Here is a 21,932-nt window from a genome sequence, read left to right on the forward strand (position 1 = left end):
GCACCTGAGTGGCTCAGTCGGTTAAGCAGCCGACTTCAGTTCAGGTCATGATCTCAGAGTTCGTGGGTTCAAGGCCTGCATCAGTCTTTGTGCTGACAGCTCAGAGCCTGGAGCCTGCTTCAGATTCTGTCTCCCCCTCTCTCTCTGCCCCTCCCCTCCTCATGCTCTGTCTCTGTCTCTCAAAAATAACTAAACATTAAAAAAAATATTTTTTTTATATCCTACTAAATAATGAATGGGTCAACCAGGAAATTAAAGGAGAAATTAAAAAATATATGGAAGCATAATGAGAATGAAAACACAATAGTCCAAAATGCAGCAAAGGCAGTCCTAAGAGGAAAAAACATAGCAATCCAGGCCTATCTCAAGAAGCAAGAAAGGTCTCAAATACAGAACCTAACCTCACACCTAAAGGAACTAGAAAGAAGCAAAGAAAGCCCAAAGCCAGCAGAAGAAGAAATAATAAAGATTAGGACAGAAATAAACAACATACAAAAAAAAAAAAAAAAAAAAAAGGTAGAACAGATCAATCAATCTAAGAGCTGGTTTTTTGAAAGAATGAATAAAATTGATAACTCCCTAGCCAGACTTCTCAAAAAGAGCGAGGACCCAAATAGATAAAATCACGAATGAAAGACGAGAGACCACAACCAACACCACAGAAATAGAAACAATTATTAGAGAATACTATAAAAAAGTATATGCCAACAAACTGGACAATCTGGAAGAAATCCACATGCTACAAAAACTCAAAAGGGAAAAAATAGAAAATTTGAACAGAACCATAACCAGCAAAGAAATAGAATCAGTTATCAAAAATCTCCCAAAAAATAAGAATCCTGGGCCAGATGGCGTCGCAGGGGAAGTCTACCAGACATTTAAAGCAGAATTAATACCTATTCTTCTCAAGCTGTTCCAAAAAACAGAAACGGAAGGAACGCTTCCAGACTCATTCTATGAAGCCAGCATCACATTGATTCCCAAACCAGACAGAGACCCCACTAAAAAGATGAACTACAGGCCAATATTCCTGATGAGCATAGATGCAAAAATTCTCAACAAGATACTAGCAAATAGAATTCAACAGAATTATTCACCATGATCAAGTGGGATTCATTCCTGAGCTGTAGGGCTGGTTCAATATTCACAAATCAATCAACATGATACATCACATTAATAGAAGAAAGGATAAGAACCATATGATCCTGTCAATAGATGTAGAAAAAGCATTTGACAAAATACAGCATCCTTTCTTTAAGTTTTTTTTTTAACATTTCTATTTATTTTTGAGAGACAGAGACAGAGCACGAGCGGGGGAGGAGCAGAGAGAAAGGGAGACACAGAATCCGAAGCAGGCTCCAGGCTCCGAGCTGTCAACACAGAGCCTGACCCAAGGCTCGAACCCACAAACTGTGAGATCATGACCTGAGCTGAAGTCAGATGTTCAACCGACTGAGCCACCCAGGCAGCCCAACGGCATGCTTTCTTAATAAAAACCCTCAAGAAAGTCAGGATACGGGATGCCTGGATCGCTCAGTCAGTTAAGCGTCCAACTTCAGCTCAGGTCATGATCTCATGGTCTGTGGGCTCGAGCCTCGCATCGGACTTAGTGCTGTCAGCTCAGAGCCTGGAGCCTGCTTCCAATTCTGTGTCTTCCTCTCTCTCTGCCCCTTCGCTGCTTGCACTCTGTCTCTCCCTCTCAAAAATAAATAGATATTTAAAAATTAAAAAAAAAAGAAAGGGGCGCCTGGGTGGCTCAGTCAGTTAAGCGTCCGACTTTGGCTCAGGTCATGATCTCGCAGTCCGTTAGTTCGAGTCCCGCGTCGGGCTCTGTGTTGACAGCTCAGAGCCTGGAGCCTGTTTCAGATTCTGTGTCTCCCTCTCTCTGACCCTCCCCCATTCATGCTCTGTCTCTCTCTGTCTCAAAAATAAATAAAGGTTAAAAAAATTAAAAAAAAAAAAAAGAAAGTCAGGATAGAAGGAACATACCTTCACATCAATAAAAGCCATACACGAAAGACCCACAGCTGATATCATCCTCAATGGGAAAAAACTGAGAGCTTTCCCACTGAGATCAGGAACACAACAGGGATGTCACTCTCACCACTGTTGTTTAACATAGTGTTAGAAGTCCTAGCCTCAGCAATCAGACTACAAAATGAAATCAAAGGCATCCAAACTGGCAAAGAAAAAGTCAAACTTTCACTCTTCACAGATGACATGACACTCTACATGGAAAACCCGAAACACTCCACCAAAAAACTGATAGAACTGATACATGAATACAACAAAGTCACAGGATATAAAATCTCTGTACAGAAATAGGTTGCATTTCTATACTCCAATAATGAAGCAACAGAAAGGTATATCAAGAAATCGATCCCATTTACAATTGCACCAAGAACCATAAAATACCTAGGAATACACCTAACCAAGGGTAAAAGATGTGTACACTGAAAACTATAGAAAGCTCATGAAAAAAACTAAAGAAGACACAAAGAAATGGAAAAATATTCCATGTTCATGGATTGGAAGAACAAATATTGTTAAAATGTTGATACTACCCATAACAATCTACACATTCAATGTAATCCCAATCAAAATAGCACCAGCATTCTTCACAGAGTTAGAACAAACAATCCTAAAATCTCTATGGAACCACACAAGTCCCTGAATAGCTAAAGTAATGGTGAAAAAGAAAACGAAAGCTGGAGGCCTCATAATCCTGGACTTTAGCCTGTACTACAAAGCTGTAATCATCAAGAGAGTATGGTGTTGGCCTGAAAACAGACACACAGACCAATGGAATAGAATAGAGAACCCAGAAATGGAACTATTTATATATATGGCCAACTCATCTTGGACAAAGCAGGAAAGAGTATCCAATGGAAAAAAAGACAGTCTTTTTAACAAATGGTGCCGGGAGAACTGGACAGCAAAATGCAGAAGAATGAAACTGAACCACTTTCTTTCACCATACACAAGAATAAACTCAAAATGGATAAAAGACCTAAATGTGAGACAGGAAACCATGAAAATCCTACAGGGGAAACAGGCAGCAACCTCTTTGACCTCAGCCACAGCAACTTCTTACTTGACATATCTCCGAAAGCAAGGGAAATAAAAGCAAAAATGTACTGGATGTCATCAAGATAAAAAGCTTCTGCACTGCAAAGGAATCAACCAACAAAACTAAAAAGCAACCAGTGGAATGGGAGAAGATATTTGCAAATGACATATCAGATAAAGGATTAGTATCCAAAATCTATAAAGAACTTACTAAACACAACAACCAAAAAAACAAATAATCCAGTGAAGAAATGGGCAGAGGACATAGACACTTTTCCAAAGAAGACATCCAGATGGTAAACAGACATATGGAAAGATACTCAACATTGCTCATCATCAGGAAAATACAAATCAAAACCACACTGAAATACCACCTCACACCGGTCAGAGTGGCTAAAATGAACAACTCAGGAGACAACAGATGCTGGCGAGGATGTGGAGAAACAGGAACCCTCTTGCACTGTTGGTGGGAATGCAAACTAGTGCAGCCACTATGGAAAACAGTGTGGAGGTTCCTCAAAAAATTAAAAACAGAATTACCCTACAACCCAGCAACAGCACTATTGGGAATTTATCCAAAGGACATAGGAGTGCTGACTTGTAGGAGCACTTGGTACCCCAATGTTTACAGCAGCACTATCAACAATAGCCAAATTATGGGAAGAGCCCAAATGTCTATCAATTGATGAATGGATAAAGAAGATATGGTATATATATACAATGGAACACTACTTGACAATGAAAAAGTATGAAACCTTGTCATTTCCAACAACGTGGATGGAACTGGAGGGTATTATGCTAAGTGAAGTAAGTCAATCAGAGAAAGACAGATATCCTATGATTTTACTCATATGTGGAATTTGAGAAACTTAACCGAAGACCATAGGGGAAAAAAAGTTACAGAGAGGAGGGCAAACCATAAGAGACTCTTCAAATACAGAGAACAAACTGAGGGTTGATGGGGGTGGGGATTGGGCGGGTGGAGGAGTTGGGTGATGGGTACTGAGGAGGGCACTTGTTGGGATGAGCACTGGGTGTTGTATGTAAGTGATGAATCACAAGAATCTACTCCTGAAGCCAAGACCACGCTATATGTTAGCTAACTTAACATACATACATACATACATACATACATACATATGGAAAGAAGTCTTTAATGTTTTAAGAGTTTAAGGACAGAGTTAAAATAAACTTTGGAAATTATAAAAATCTATTTGAGTTTCAATTATTAGCATTTTTCATACTGAAAAGAAAAAAACCTTTATAAATAAAACAAGTACCAATATCAAATGATTTTCACTTAAATTTCATGTCAGGTCTTAATATTAACATGTCAATGAAATCTTGAAGTCCAACCCAGTCATACACAATCTTGACTGTTCATTATTTAAAATGGCTTAAGGGGCGTCTGGGTGGCTCATTCGGTTAAGCGTCCGACTTCGGATCAGGTCATAATCTCGCCGTTCATGAGTTTGGGCCCCGTGTTGGACTCTGTGCTCACAGCTTGGAGCCTGGAGCCTGCTTCAGATTCTGTGTCACCCTCTCTCTCTCTGCCCTCTCCCTTGCTTGTACTCTGTCTCTCTCAAAAATAAACATTAAAAATAATTAATAAAATAAATAAAAAATAAAATGGCTTAAGAAGATTTCTATTATCACTAAAGCCACATGGAGGCAGTATGGTTTCACTTAACAACTGAAGTTTGAAAATCAGAATTTTATTTAACTTTAATTCTCTGGTATTCTGTAATTTAATTTTGTCATTAAAATGAGGGAACAAGAGGTGCCGGAGTGGCTCAGTAGGTTCAAAGTCTGACTTTGGCTCAGGTCATGATCTCGTGGTCAGTCCATGAGTTCAAGCCTCACATCGGGTTCTATGCTGACAGCTCAGAACCTGCTTGGGATTGTGTGTCCCCTCTCTTTCTGCCCCTTCCCTGCTCGCACTGTCTCTCTCTCTGTCTCTCAAAATAAATATTAAAAAAAAAATTTTTTTTAATGAGGGAACAAGACTAGTTACCTAACTTTAAACATAAAAATTATTTAACAAAAACATACATTTATCACCAATATAAACATAATGTGGGGTCTACTCGGGTTGAAAGGGGAAGGAGGTCTAGGCAAACCCACTGAACCAAACCCCACAGGCAATGACCCTGTTCAGCAGGTCCTAACACACCTCAGCAAAAACAACAGAATTCTACTGCTCCTCTAAAAAAGAATTTGAAAATCACTGCAAAGATGATCTAGAAGCTTCCTGGTAGCTTTCTTGTCTATGATTTCTACAAATGAATTGAAATTGTTCTTACTAATCTTTACCAATCTTATCAACTCCTACCAAATTCTAAATCAAAGATGTTCTTATTTTAAGTAAATTACATAAAGAAAAATTAGGGTAACATCAACATCTAAGAGTCACACATACACAGAAAAAGTTAAAACCTTTTCAAGTGATACCTATCTTCCCAAAGCCGGTTACATATAAAGAAAAAAACATTATACTTAATTACAAAACCAAAATAAAAGTATATCTCTGCAATTTCAGTAGTAGTACCCAATCATACATTTCCTTATGAAGTGAACTACCGTATTTGTTCCACTAATCTAATTCCATCTCTAAAATTCAACAAATTATCTACCTGATAATATAACCGTTTATCTTTAACTAGCAGGCAAAGATTACCTTGTTTACCTTCACATTTTCACACACCCGCAAAAGTACCTGGCATATCTAATAGGCACTAAACAAATGGTTGTGGAATTTCTAGACAAAGTGTTACTAAGAACCCAGCCTACTAGGAATATAGTAGAGACATAAAATATATTATAGAAACATAATCACAAAAGATATCCACTAGACAGGAGAAAAAAATAGTGGTATCAATTTATTAGCAAGCAAAGATGTGATCAAGTAATTTACATTTGCATAAAATTTAATAATCTGCAAGGTAGAATAAATATTTGAAAGCAAATTTTATCCTCTTAGGAGTCTTACAAAGTGTGATATAGATACTATTATCCTTTCTCTGTCAGAAAATTTATGTGGTTTACTTAAAAATATAAAAGTAGCACAAAGACAAGTTGGAATTAGAAGTCAGCTTCATGTTCTTTCCAAAGCACTGCTTCTAAGGTAGAAAATCTGTCCATTACTAACTTACCTTTAAATTCTGTAACTCACTGACTTTAGAATGAATAAAACCCTGACACACTCTTACTACTGGGAAAAAGCAGAGGATGTATTGTTATTAGATGAAATCCTATTCTGGTCTTAGGTTTCAATTTATTGTTCCCAAACAATGAGAAAGAGCATCTCCCTCCCAGCTTTATCTGAATTCCAACCCAGAACTAACAGCCTCAAGAATGAAAAGACAGTATCTCTGAAGGGCATGATATGCTGTATTAAAAGCAGACTCTTTTTGATAGGTTTCCCAGATGTGGTGTCTTCAACCTCAGTTCCAGTGTCAATTTGGTAGGTGAGAATATCACAATATTGATTTATTTTATCACTTCTCCAGGGATACTGAGTATCACAAGAAACTGGTAAGTCTATTAAATGCCATTTTACTATTAAACATTTGACTATATCTAGCAAGATCTGAAGACAAACAGGTCACTTCCTTTTACTTGAGTAAATTCTCTCTAGAAACCAAGTTACCTATTAAAATACTACTACAACAGGGGCACCTGGGTGGCTCAGTCAGTTGGTTAAGCGTCTGACTTCGGGTTGGGTCATGAGCTCATGGTTTGTGAGTTCAAGCCCTGCATCGGGCTCTCTGCTGCCAGCACAGAGTCCACTTTGGATCCTCGGCCCCCAACTCTCTCTGTCCCTCCCCACCACACACACACGCTCTTTCTCTCTCAAAAATAAAAAAATAAACATTTAAAAACAATAAAATAAAATCGTAATAATAAAATAATACTACAACAGTTATGGGGAAGGAAGAAGTGCCAATAAGAACAAAAGGTGACCTAGGCCTGAATAGGAAGAGCTAGGGCCTAGAAAAACAGTAACTTTTTAAACTTCCCAGGAGATTGTGACACTTTACTTCCATTCTTCTGTGAATCACTGGATTGACTGGAAGACAGGTGAAGCTCAGTGAACCACAAATAATTTTTTTTTTTTAATTTTTTTTTTTCAACGTTTATTTATTTTTGGGACACAGAGAGACAGAGCATGAATGGGGGAGGGGCAGAGAGAGAGGGAGACACAGAATCGGAAACAGGCTCCAGGCTCTGAGCCATCAGCCCAGAGCCCGATGCGGGGCTCGAACTCACGGACCGCGAGATCGTGACCTGGCTGAAGTCGGACGCCTAACCGATTGCGCCACCCAGGCGCCCCCAAATAATTTTTTTTTGATACAGGAAGGGGTGAATGTCTTCAACTTCTATGCAAAATTTAAGGAGGGGTGTGCACATCGAGGGGTACTGTCGAAAAAAGTGTTAAGAATCACTGTTTAAGAACTCTGTGTAATAAAAGTACCATTATTCCCGCAGGAAAACATTAAAATAATTAAACTTCCTTAACACTTCAGTAAATTAAAAGGTATCCTCACATTCTATTGAACTCCAAATTTTCTTATCTTTTAACAACATTATTGTGTCTAACTAGATGGACAATTGTCTTTTCTTTTTGTCTGGAAACCTTAATGTATATATTCTTTGGCTAACCTTCCAAAACTTTTTAAAAAATTTTTTTTACATTTATTTTTTTTTTGAGAGACAGAGACAGAGACAGAGAGAGAGAGAGTGAGAGAGAGAGAGCGTGCACATGCACACAAGTGGGGGGGGGGGGGCCAGAGAGAAGGCAGGGAGACACAGAATCCGAAGCAAGCTCCAGGCTCTAAGCTGTCAGCACAGAGACCAACCCAGGGCTCAAACCCACAAATCCAGAGATCATGACCTGAGCCCAAGTCGCTCAACTGGCTGAGCAACCCAGGCGCCCCTAACTTTCTGAAACTTTTGAATGACACTGTAACACATTTCATAACTAAAGCTATTAGGGAGTACAGTAGGCATCGTATAACTTCCAGATTCTAAGTGTTTATATATATTCCTTCTCTCTCCCTCTCTCTCTCTCTCTCTCTCTCTCCCCCTATCTTTGTGTGTGTGTGTGTGTGTGTGTGTGTGTGTGCGCGCACGCGCTACAAAAAACGGGAAATTATAGATGAGAGAAAAGCAGAGTGAAAGTTGCTAACAATTGTAATGACTACTACGAGATGCTATTTAATGATCTCAGAAAGTCTTTCAAGATACAACATATTTTCATCTGTCACAATGTTTTAGAACAGTATAAAAGTACCGCCTTAAAGTACAGGAATGGAAAAAAAGAGCAAGAGTCTATGATCATATTCTGTTATATATGAGATAACATATCTCATATATCTCATATATTATCTCATATCTCATATCTCATCTGCTGTTATACAGCAGATAATACAAAGTAAACTTTTCAGAAGACTGCAAGGTAATTTAATTTTCTTCCTGTGAAGATAACATGACACTTAAAGATGAAGATGCCAAGAATTTATAAACCAAATTCATGGTATTTTATTCACATATTATAGAGTTCATTCATTTTGGTCATATCTGCTTAGGAGTTTTATAACTACAACAGTGTAATCTAACAATGCAACACATGAGTAGGTTTAGAATAAATATGCAATTTTCAATATTTTAATCCATGTCATGTTTGAGCACCCTGCAGTTTTAACTTATCTAAACTAATACTAAATATGAAAGCAAATTCCATAGCAGTTCTACAAAACAAAATCCATCAGAGCAACTTTCTGAACCACAAACAAAACACTTCCTAGAAACAGAAAGAGAAGACTAGTTCTTAACAGCCCACCTAGGGATAAACTAGATGTTACCAATGCTTCCTGCTGAGTTACTATGATCACAGTTCTTTGTGGCACAAATTTTTTGAGCAACCCTGGAAACAACTTCAAAGTTTTCTCAGAATCCCACAGTGACACGATTAAGATTTTGGGACGCCTGGGTGGCGCCGTCGGTTAAGCGTCCGACTTCAGCCAGGTCACGATCTCGCGGTCTGTGAGTTCGAGCCCCGCGTCGGGCTCTGGGCTGATGGCTCAGAGCCTGGAGCCTGTTTCCGATTCTGTGTCTCCCTCTCTCTCTGCCCCTCCCCCGTTCATGCTCTGTCTCTCTCTGTCCCAAAAATAAATAAACGTTGAAAAAAAAAAAAATTTAAAAAAAGATTTAAGTAAACTGCCCTCTTAGGAGGTTTCAGGAACTAGCTGGCAAAGCATGCTTAATTCTGTAAAGGGAAGGGGAAGACTGGGAAAGACGGATGGATGGATGGATGGATGGATGGATGGATGGATGGATGGGTTGGAGAGGGAGAGAAGAAAAGTAGGAAGGAAAGAAAGTCAAACCAATATAGATGAAGACATACTTATGAAGAGAGACAGATCTTCACTTACATATCTGTATCTATGTATATCATCACACATATGTGTATGTGTACAACCATAGTGTATGCTCTTACCTCATTAAATGCTTCTCGAAAAACCGATTACACAATTGAGTACAAAAATGTATAATCTCAGAGTAAAGACTTCACTATTAACTAAAGTTTTGGAGATTTAAAAATTAGGGCTACCACTATAATTTGACACTGCTAATCCTCCATATTGTTATCTTCCACTCTATTACTGACTTTATTAAAAATATGAACCGTACACTCATCTCAATGGACAACTGACTATTTAAACACTGTCATTTACCACCTTCTAACCTCAGATTTCTTTTTATTCTGGATTTTCACTCTAATCTCCCACAGCCCCAGTGACCACCTATAAGAAGAAAATTTCAAATTTTATTTATGACTACCATGCTTCTGAATCGAGACTCACACTTCAAGCTGCCTGCTGGCTATCTCCACCAACATATCACTGATTTTCTTCATGAATTAAGGGCATAATTATAAATTCTTTTTCCTTAAAGTAAAAACTGTAATATTAACACACTTCACTTTGGTAACTAGATGTACATAACTTCAACCTTTCTAGGTTACATATAATCTATTAAGGAGTCTTGATATTTAATGAAATCTTACTAAAATTTGTGGTAAATAAAAAACACTTTCTCAAAGCAAATAAGACCATTAACTTTTACACAATTTTAGATAAACATAGACCAGACTCATTTAAAATAAGATATACTATAAAGAAACTTATAAAAAGATGGAGCAAAAAAATTGCTTTTCTATGTTTAAAGGTGAACCCCAAAAATTTTTTTTAAATCTGCTTTTTAAAAAATAAGTCACAGAGTGCCTGGGTAGCTCAGTTAGTTAAGTGATCAATTCTTGATTTGCGCTCAAAGTCATGATCTTGTAGTTTGAGGAACAGAGCCCCACATCAGACTCTCCACTGAAAGCATGAAGCCTGCTTGGGATTCTCTCTTCCTCTACCTCTCTGCTCCTCCCCCATTTTCTCCCCCTTTTTCTATCTCTCTCAAAAACAAGTAATAAACATTTTTTAAAAATAAAAAATATTAAAAATAGAACTACCCTACGACCCAGCAATTGCACTACTAGGTATTTATCCACGGGATACAGGTATGCTGTTTCAAAGGGGCACATGCACCCCAATGTGTATAGCAGCACTATCAACAATAGCCAAAGTATGGAAAGAGCCCAAATGTCCATCAATGGATGAATGGATAAAGAAGATATGGTATGTGTGTGTGTGTATATATATATATATATATATACACACACATATATACATACACACACACACACACACACACACACACACAATGGAGTATAACTCGGCAATCAAAAAGAATGAAATCTTGCCATTTGCAACTATGTGGATGGAACTAGAGGGTATTATGAAAAATGAAATTAGAGAAAGACAAATATCATATGATTTTACTCGTATGAGGATTTTAAGATACAAAACAGATGAACATAAGGGAAGGGAAGCAAAAATAATATAAAAACAGGGAGGGGGACAAAACAGAAGAGACTCTTAAATATGGAGAACAAACTGAGGGTTACTGGAGGGGTTGTGGGAGGGGGGGATGGGCTAAATGGGTAAGGGGCATTAAGGAATTTACTCCTGAAATCATTGTTGCACTATATGCTAACTAACTTGGATGTAAATTTAAAAAATAAATTACATTAAAAAAAACTAAAAAATAAAAATAAAAATAAAATAAAAAATAAAAGGCTAAAATTTAAATTTTTAATTAGACCCAAACCAGGATTTGTGGTGGCTATACATATACACACACAACCACACAACTCTCAAGAAAAAAAAAAAAGAACTAGAGAGCTATTTCCAGGTAATAACTTCATTACCTAACAAACAACAGAACTAAATCACTATACATCACACAAGGTTCAATTACACCACAATCACATCAACATAAGGATCAATTTTTCTTCAGCAACCACAAGAAAATCCTTACAAAGAAGCTACAGTTAAAATTTTGATTAGGTCAGACTATTCCAATTAATATTCAGAACAGATCATAATTTATAACTACCTACAAATTTTCTGAGACTATCTAGTGTCTACATATAAAACACCAGTGCGTAGCTCACTTAAAAGAAATGAAAGCAGAAAGCTTTAAAATAAAAGTTTGTTATCAAAAGCAAAAAGAGAGCAGGAATTGAACTAGTAACTAAAATCCAAGTTATCACCTCACTTCCAGGAAACCTCTTTGGGCCTTAAAAAGTTATAGTTCTTAATATCAATAGCACAATTTTACTTTGGTGTTATTGTATTTAAACACATGTTTATCTTCAAAGAAAAGTTTGATTTTTTTTAACTAAAAGTATAAAAAATAATACCTAGACTAATATATCAAGAGAAAAGAATTGAGCAATCGACAATGCACACGTATATTAAAAATTGGTATATGACAAGGGCCATTACAAATCCATGGAGAAAGAATGGATAATTGAATCCCTGGTGCCAGAGAAAGACCATTCACCAGTCAAAGAAAGGGAGTGGGGGCAGCAAAATAAAAGAGATCATAAGTCTGGCAAGCAGACTTAAAATGGACCTAAATACATTTCTACGTTTTGCAAGATGGTGGAATATTAACACTAAGAAGCTCTAAAGTTAAAGATATCTAAGTAGTCCTTAGAGCAAGCAGTAAAAAAAAAAAAAAAAAAAAAAAAAAAATTATATATATATATATATATATATATATATATATATATATATATAAAATGGACTAAAAAAAAAAATGTCTTCTTCCAAGTTTCCAGTTTCTGTGCAAGGAGCTTGGAAGTCCTCACTTAGTCCTAACAGCAAGTAAAAAAGCTAAGGAAACTGAAAACTCAACAACTCTTTTTAGATCCATAAGAGAAGCAAGGTCACCCTACAAACTATTGCCCCCAAAACTGAAGGGACTACAGGCAGATAGAGAATCACAATCTACCAGAACAAAACCAGCTAAAGCCTCAGAGGGAATGAGAGCCAGAACAGGAAACAGTAAACTGATAAACTGCAGGAGGCTCAGTGTGGACAGGTCTGAGAGTGAAAAACTCAAGGGGTGCCCAGTCATAGAGGGACCCTCATACCTTTGTGCATTTTACCTCTGGGAGCTTAACTAAGTAAATAACAGGAGGAAAGCCATTTATTTATGCTTCCAAGTAGGGGAAACACAGAGGAATCATTTTGAAATGAGCCAGAGCATTCTGTTCTTAACAGGGCCTGTCCTTGGGAAAAGCTAGTTTACCAGAGCCTAACCTACTAGGGCATTACAAGAGCCTAAGTGACATGGGGAAGGGAAATACCTAACTCCAGCCAGCTTTAGAATTCCACATGCAAGAAAGCAAAATATCCAACTCCAGCACATTCTAACTATCCTGCCCCACCTAAGAGGAAAAGAAAAACTGAGAAAGGTTTATAAAGTTCAGTCTAGAGACACAGGCTCACTAAGAGACTGAGGCCTAACCACAGGACTATAGAACAGTTTCCTTCCCCCAACACCTCACCACATTAGTAACAGCCTATTACAGTAATTCCTTTCACCTGGTACATCGTGCCCAGCTATCAAGAAAAAAATTACAAGGCACATCAAAATGCAAAAATCACAATTTGAAGACACAGAGCAGCATCATAACCAGACACGGCAGAGACGCTGGAATTATCAGACCAGGAATTTAAAATTAAAACAATGATTACGGCACTCTCCTGGCTCAGTAGGTAAAGAACCTTGGACTCTTAATCTCAGGGTCATGAGTTCAATCCCCACAATGGGTGTGGAGCCTACTTTTAAACAAACAAACAAACAAACAAAACAGAAGAATGATTAATACTAAGGACTCTAATGGATCAAGTAGATAGCATACAGAAACAGATGAGCAAGGTAAGCAGAGAGATGAAATTCCACAAAGAAAAGGAACTACAGCAGAAATGAAGAGTGCCTTCGATATAATCATATCATTAATAGACTGGACACAGCTGAGGAAAGAATCTCTGAGCTAGAGAATATATCACCATACCCTTGATATATCACAGAATCCTTGAAAACTGTAAAACAGTAAGAACAGAGACTAGAAAAAAAAAATACAGAATATCCAAGGACTACAAAAAGTATAACATACACAGAATGGGAAAAGCTAAAGGAGAGAAAGAGAGAATAGAACAGGAGAAATATTCAAAACAATAATGACTGACAGTTTTCCTAAATTAATGTTAGATACCAAACCACAAATCAATAAAGTTCAAAGAACACCAAGCAGCATATATGCCCAAGAAAAAAACCACACAACAACACAACTACATCTAGACATACCTTATTAAAACTACAGAAAAATAAATATAAAGAAAACCCTGAAAGAGGCCAGAGGGAAAAAAAAAACACCTTACCTATAGAGGAACAAGGATAATTGCATCCAACTTCTCCTCAGAAACCATGCAAACAAGAGAGTAGAGTGAAATATTTATTGTTGACAAGGGGAAAAAAAAAACAACAACCTAGAATTCTGTACCCTGAGAAAGTATCCTGACTTTATCGCACCAAAAAAAAATTGAGAATATTTGTTGCTAGTGGACCTGCTCTGCAAGAAATGTTAAATGTTCTCTAAAGAGGAAGAAAACAATACAGATAAGAAACTCATCTACATAAAGAAAGGTGGAACATTAAAGAAAAAACAATTTTATTTTTCTTATTCTTAATTGCTCTGATAACAGTTCATTCAAAATAATACTGTAACAACATAAAAATAATGTAATAATGTAATCAAAGCAACAATGTAATTGATTTTGTATGCTTATGTATATATATGAGGGGTGTGTGTGTGTGTGTGTGTGTGTCATGAATACTTAGATATAACTGAATGATAGCAATGACATAAGGGACAGGAAGAAGGAATTAGGATTACATTATTATCATAAGGTATACTCACTACCTATGAAAAGCTATAGTGTTATTTGAAAGTAGAGTAGGATTAGTTGTAAATGTATATTACAAAACTAAGGCAACCACTAAAAAAAGTTTAAAAAAAGTATAATCAATTACTAAGAAAGGAGAGAAAAATGGAACCATATAAAATGTTCAATTAAAACCACAAAAGGCAGAATAAGTGGGAAGACAGAAAATCAAAACAAACAACAAGGGAACAAAAAGAAAACATGAACAAATGTAGTAGATATGAATCCATCTATATTAATAATCACTTTTTTTTATTTTTTTATTTTTTTGGGGACAGAGAGAGACAGAGCATGAACGGGGGAGGGGCAGAGAGAGAGGGAGACACAGAATCGGAAACAGGCTCCAGGTTCCGAGCCATCAGCCCAGAGCCTGACGCGGGGCTCGAACTCACGGACCACGAGATCGTGACCTGGCTGAAGTCGGACGCTTAACCGACTGCGCCACCCAGGCGCCCCATTAATAATCACTTTTAATGTCAATAGTCTAAGTATACCAATTAAAACACAAACATTACCAGAGCTGATCAAAAAAATACAACCCAACTACATGTTGTATACAAGAAATCTACTATAAAGACATACAGATTAATTAAGCACATAAAAAATAATAATAAATAAAATAAAAAGCACATGAAGAAATGCTCTACAACATTTGCCATTAAGGAAATGTAAATTCAAACAATGAGATACTACCACACTCCTATTAAAATGGCCAGAATGCAGAACTCTGGCAACACTAAGTGCTGGCAAGGATGTGGAGCAACAGAAACTCTCATTCACTGCTGGTGGGAAAACAAACTGGTACAGCCACTTTGGATAACAGTTTGGCAGTTTCTTACAAAGTCAAACATACTCTTAACATATGATATAGCAATCATACCCCTTGGTAATTTACCCAAAGGGGTTGAAAACATAAATACACAAAACCTGCACATGAATGTTTATAGCAGCTTTACTGGTATTTGCCAAAACTTGGAAGCAACCAAAATGTCCTGCAGCAGGGCAAAAGATAGACAGTTGTATATCCAGATGATGGAATATTACTCAGCACTAAAAAGAAATGACCTATCAAGTCATGTAAAGACATAGATGAGGCTTAAAGGCATATTAATAAAAAAAAGAAGCCAATCTGAAAAGCTGACATACTGTATGATTTTAACTATATGACACTCTGCAAAAGGTAAACTACAGAGACAGTTAAAAAGATCAGTAGTCACCAGGGGTTGGGGGAAGGGTGAAATGAAGGCCAAGTATAGAGGATGTTTAGAACAGTGAAATTACTTTGTAAGATACTATAATGGTCAATATGTGTCAATGTAAAAGCTGCTGAACATGAATAAGGGCTATAGTCTAGCTGACAATATTGTCAATTTCCTGGTTTTTTATTATACTACAGTTACATAAGATGCTATCCTGAGGAGAAACTGATTAAGTTTTCATGTGTCTCTCTATATTATTTGTGTAATATTCCATGACTATAATCATGTCAAAGTTAAAAGTAAAAGAAAGATAATAATAAAACAGAGTACATAGTGACAAATATAATAAAAAGCCAAATATATTTGTTGTGTAAGTAAATGTATATGGACTGAACTTACATTTTCAAATAAAATGATTTTTTCATATTGGAACTCCAAATATAGCCCAAATTTATGTGGCATATGAGACAGACATATAAAGTGTTTCAAGAAGATAAAGACATACTAGGCAAATGCAAGCAAAAAAAAAAAGGTAACTAAAAATTTGGAAGTTAAGCCAAAATACATTAAATGAAATAAAGAGCATACTTTTTGTTGTTGTTGTTGTTGACTTTTTTTAATTCAATTTTAATTTTTTTTAATTTACATCCAAATTAGTTAGCATATAGTGCAACAATGATTTCAGGAGTAGATTCTTTAATGCCCCTTACCCATTTAGCCCATCCACCCTCCCACAACCCCTCCAGTAACCCTCAGTTTGTTCTCCATATTTAAGAGTCTCTTCTGTTTTGTCCCCCTCCCTGTTTTTATATTATTTTTCCTTCCCTTCCCTTATGTTCATCTGTTCTGTGTCTTAAAGTCCTCACATGAATGAAGTCATATGATTTTTGTCTTTCTCTGACTAATTTCACTTAGCATAATACCCTCCAGTTCCATCCACATAGTTGCAAATGGCAAGATTTCATTCTTTTTGATTGCCGAGTAATACTCCATTGTATATATATACCACGCCTTCTTTATCCATTCATCCATCGAGGGACCATCTGGGCTCTTTCCATACTTTGGCTATTGTGGATAGTGCTACTATAAACATGGGGGTGCATGTGTCCCTTTGAAACAGCACACCTGTATCCCGTGGATAAATGCCTAGAAGTGCAATTGCTGGGTCATAGGGTAGTTCTATTGTTAGTTTTTTGAGGAACCTCCATACTGTTTTTCAGAGTGGCTGCACCAGCTTGCATTCCCAAAAGAGCATACTTTTTAATGCTAGAAATTGCACCTGGAATTAAAGATACAACCTAAAACCATATTCAATAGCATAGATCTGATAGCTATCTACCAACCTTTGAACTCCCAATAAAAGAATGCACTTTTTTCAAATGTTCAAAACATAGTTACAAAAATTGAGCATAAATTAAGCCACAATAAAAACCTTATAAAGTTTCATACAGAGAAAATACTGTGAACATTCTCAGATAAGAATGCAATAAAACTAGAAATTAATAACAAAGGGACCATTTAATCTTCTTTAATAGAAAATTCTCAAAAGCCAGAAAATTCATCACTAAACTATTCTAGAGCAGTAAAAAAGAGGAAAACTTCTGTAATATTTATGAAGTAAATGACACTCAATCCTAATAAAGAATACACACACACACACACACACACACACACACAATTAGCCAATCCACAAATTGTGATTATCATGATCAACTCAGGTTCACTCCAGCAAAGGACTGTGGAATGTCAAGAAATCTAATTCCCCCAAATTAACAGGTTTATTGAAAAGATCTGATGATTGCCACTTTAATCACATATTCAAACTTGGAACTACTTGGAATTATGGACCTGATGGCCTCTGCATCATCTATGAAGTATATTCTTACCAAGAATGTTTAATCTAAATGCTATCAAGTCTTTAGACTAAACTTCAGTTTACAGGAAATACATGAATTAAATGAAACAATTAAACAATTCCATGAGGAAAAAATTCAGACAAAACCAGAAAAGTTTTAAACCCAAAACAACTGTCACATCAATAAGTCAATGTCATGGGGAGAGGGGAGGAGTGGGGAGATTTAGCTAGATTAAAAGAAAATAAAGAAACAAAACTCTATACATAATCTCCACTAGAGTCTACTTCAAAAAAACAGTAATAAAAGCATTTTAGGACACTACGGACTAGCTGGTATTAGGGAGTGACTGTTGATTTTCTTACTTTGATAATAGTGTTGTAATTACACAGGAAAATACCCCTATTTGAATGCTCAAGTATTTAGGAGTAAAGTGTCATGATGTTTACAATGATTCACACACATACACACACATAACCACACATACATATAATCACTTACAACTAAGTAAAAATAGCAAAATGTTAACAACTGTTGACTCTAGGTGGGTACACAAGTATTCAATTTCAACATTTTCTGTTGAAAAGTAGGCAAACAACTTCTAAAATGCTCTTATTACTCAAGTGCTAAAAATAAATAAATAAGAGCAAACTTGGTTTAAAGCATCTTTAAAGTTTCATGTATGATTTAAAATCATATTTCTAAAACCAGTATTCACATTTTTAAATAAATCAAGTAGTTGCAGTAAATGACAGAGCCAGTTGCCTAAACCAGATAGTACAGCTCCAGAATCCACACTCTTAATACTCAGTACTATTCTGTACTATACTCTCAGGTGTGATAACCTATGTTTCTAGTGATTCTGACTTGATTATGCCGGGGCAACAATATCCACCAGTCTTTGATTTTGGTAATTTTAATAATCCAAAAGTATTCTGACACAAGCAAAGAACCAAATGTTTAGACACCATTATGTTACACTAGAAAGCATTAAAAATGGCCTCAGGTGGTTTAAGTAAATATTTAATTAACTGATAAGATCTATCTATACTCTTAACGTGAGATGAGTGACTCTAGCAAACATCTTCATAAACTGGATGATGACCTTATCTTGATTAATACATGACCCCACTGTGACTCTCTGGAAAAAAGATGGAATCAAAGCAGTTCTCAGCAATGAAAATCATTATTCATGAGACAGTAAAAATTCCTTTATGCAAAAGTTTTACCTTCAGCTGTTTACCTGACTGAATAATTTACATAACAGCTTATAGCATTTTAAAGAAATCTTATGTCACTTGAAACACTTTCAGGCTTATATAAATGAACATATTTTTTTCAATGAGAGGATACCTTAAAAATAATAACTGACTTTAACAGATATCACTCAATGAGTTGAAGCAAATTACAGATGTAGATGATAAAAGAAAACTGTTAATTTTCTCAAGTGTGATAATGGTATTGTCATTATGGAAAAGACCTTCAATTAGATTTGTGTATGTCATGTTTTATTTAGAGATAACTCTCTAATTTTTTAGTAAACAAAGACCAGTGGGTATTATTATTCTATAAAGTCAATCTTTATATTTTAATGAACTTAATAAACATAAATAACAATATCAATACAAAATTAAATTTTCCATCAAGTATCTGTAAGACTTAAAACATATGTGGAAATATTTCTCAACCCTGGACTATAAGAAATAGTAAGTCAAAAAAATTTTAGTTGGGGTAGAGGACAGTAAACTAGTTCTATTAAATATGTAGATATATGAAAATTTACCTGCTTTTTCTTTCGATTAGAATGGCCACATAAGATGCTGGCAAAGCGGCACCAAAGCCAGGACTCCAAGAGTAGAATTTTCCAAGTATCCTCCTGAAATTCAAATTTGGAATTTTTGTATGAAATTTTTATTTGGTTATTTCAGTTATTACGAACAGAAGTTCCCCTTCTTCACTCCACACTCTACCTAAATGTCTCACAGCACCTCAAATTCAACATGTCCATAACCAAACTAACTCATTAGCTCTCTCCCCTATCGCCATGAACTTGCTCTCTCTCCTCTATTTTCCTAGGTTAATAGGATCAACGACGACCTACCCACTTACGTGTGACACTTTGAAACAGCCTTAGCTTCTCCCTTTTCCTTTTCCCCACACATTAAATCATTCCCTTAAGTTTTTCCATATGCAATCGAACTCTCAAATTCTCCAATCTGCTACCCCTGCCTTAGTTAAGTCTCTTACCATCTCCGAATCTGGTTACTACAACAGCAAACTAATAAGTATCTCTCCTTCCAATAATTTAGTCAGTCACATTCATTCAGACATTCCCTAGATCCAACATTACTATGCAAACCCTCTATGTTCTCAGTTTCCTTATCAAATGGGAACAATAATATTACCTATCTCATACAGTTGTCATGAGGACTACATGAGCTATTTCCTAGCACCATGCACAGCACATGGAAAGTGCTAAGGAAATGTTAGCTGTTATAATTATTATTACTACCCCTATTTCTTAACGCATGATAAATATTTAACAAATGTCACCCCTTCTTTGCTTCTACAATCCTTGATAACTTTTTCTTACAGTACTTACTAAAGTAATGTATATTTTTTTAGTTTTATTTAGATATATATGTATATCATTTTTCACTTACTAGAATATGTCCCTTGAAAGTAAAAATCTACATGGTGTTCACATGCTACAAAATGGCCATTAGCTGCTTGGGTTTTTAAAGAGATCAAAAAAAAAAAGATACTTGGAAATGTTAGGAAGATTTTTTTCCTTTCAAAGACACTGTGTTCCTAAGAAAGGGAGAAGCAGCACATAAAACTTGCAAAAAAATCATCTGAACAAAGTTGGTCCATGTATAAAAAACACATTATAAGAAAAAATGTAAATACATACACATAAAGATTAAGGATCACCAATGAAATGATATTTTTAACTGAAGCTTAGCTTTAAAAGAATTAGAAAACCTACAGAGCATATGAAATATGGGTATTTCTAAAATGAACATCAGCAACTTCCTGTTCAAGAAAACTAGAAGTGATTCTTCCTCCAATATAAAATCCACAAAGGCCATAGGAAGTTACTGAATGTAAAAATCAAGAAAAATAACTCAATGAGTCAGTTAAAGGAGGAACATAGATGTAACTATAAGCATTTTAAGTATAAGTATTATAGGTATTTGCATTTCCACAAATTAACCAGTTTCACAGAACATAAAGAAATATGCTACAACAGCAATTTATGATTATTGTAATATTTTAAGCCTAATTATTTTATAACTTTATTTTTAGCGTGTGAACAAGTATTAGAAAGTTTCCAGAGTACATATGATAGTTTCTTACACACACTTTCAAATCAATTTAAAGGCATAATTTCCTCAGTAGTATAAACCTTATCAATTATTTTCTGCATAATCTGTAAGTTTATAAATATTAATGTTTTGACGGGAAAAAATCTGTAAAGGATATTTGAAAATTATCTTTTTAATTGCAGTTAATGTATACCTACAGAACTACTCTGGGCAACAGTAATATGAAAATGATGTAAAGTTAGTATTTTAACTTGACAGATTTAAGAAAAACACTAGTTGGGATTTTCAACAATCAGTGGGAAAAAAGATAAGAAGTAAATATCTAATAAACATGTTAAGGCATGTCACAGCACTAAAAACTGAATTCTAACTGATCTATGTCATAGGAAGCCTGTGACATAGATAATTATAAGACTTAATGAGAAGTTTCATCAATAGGATATGCCAGAAGTTAACTCACTGTTTTACCTATAAACACGAGCATTTTATAGTCTTTTTGAAGTCTAGTCACTGTATGTGGACCTCACCTACACCATGCACAGTTGCTTTGAATTCTTGATCCATGAAATTGGAAAGTTAAAATATCCTAATCAACAACTTGGTAAATATAGTAGGCCTCAGAAAGCTCATGATACACCAAAGCACTTTTGCTATATAATCATAGCAATAATTTGAAGTCTGTATTAATCTTTAAGCCAAGAGGCCCACAACTCCTATTTAACAACCTTTCTTTGAGATACATAAATGCCATTTGATAGAGAAAAAAAATATACAAGCAGTGACCTGCACAACATTTACATAAACATCTGTTTGTTTCACAGTTCCAACAAAAGAATCTGTTTTAACCTCCAGTGGTGATTATGAGTACCAACCTTAAAATGCAAAAGAAAGCCATATACAAGGCCCCATTAGCAGTCAGAAATGAAGCAGATTGTAGGATCTCAGGGAGTAGTTTGTGTAAATAATAGTCTAATTTTCGTTTCCGGAGAATTGCTGCAATCTGGAAAGAGAAAGGCTTTTTTGTTTAATCCAACCAATTTTTCCCACCTAACTTAGCTCTCTTATGTGAAA

The 21,932-nt window shown here is 35.7% G+C and overlaps 1 protein-coding gene across 1 annotated transcript in view; it reads right to left on the reverse strand.

Moving 5' to 3' along the window:
* The window catches only part of TMEM135 (transmembrane protein 135), a 256,119-nt gene that overhangs the window by 213,338 nt on the left and 20,849 nt on the right, over positions 1-21,932 (reverse strand). The window contains exons 2-3 of the mRNA XM_030331443.2: positions 21,734-21,861; positions 19,316-19,408 (exon numbers count right to left, since the gene is read on the reverse strand). Of these exons, the coding sequence (XP_030187303.1) occupies positions 19,316-19,408; positions 21,734-21,861 (221 nt within the window). The remainder of the gene's footprint in view (positions 1-19,315; positions 19,409-21,733; positions 21,862-21,932) is intronic.

Source organism: Lynx canadensis, chromosome D1, assembly GCF_007474595.2.
Source record: "Lynx canadensis isolate LIC74 chromosome D1, mLynCan4.pri.v2, whole genome shotgun sequence".
Classification (NCBI taxonomy): Eukaryota; Metazoa; Chordata; class Mammalia; order Carnivora; family Felidae; genus Lynx; species Lynx canadensis.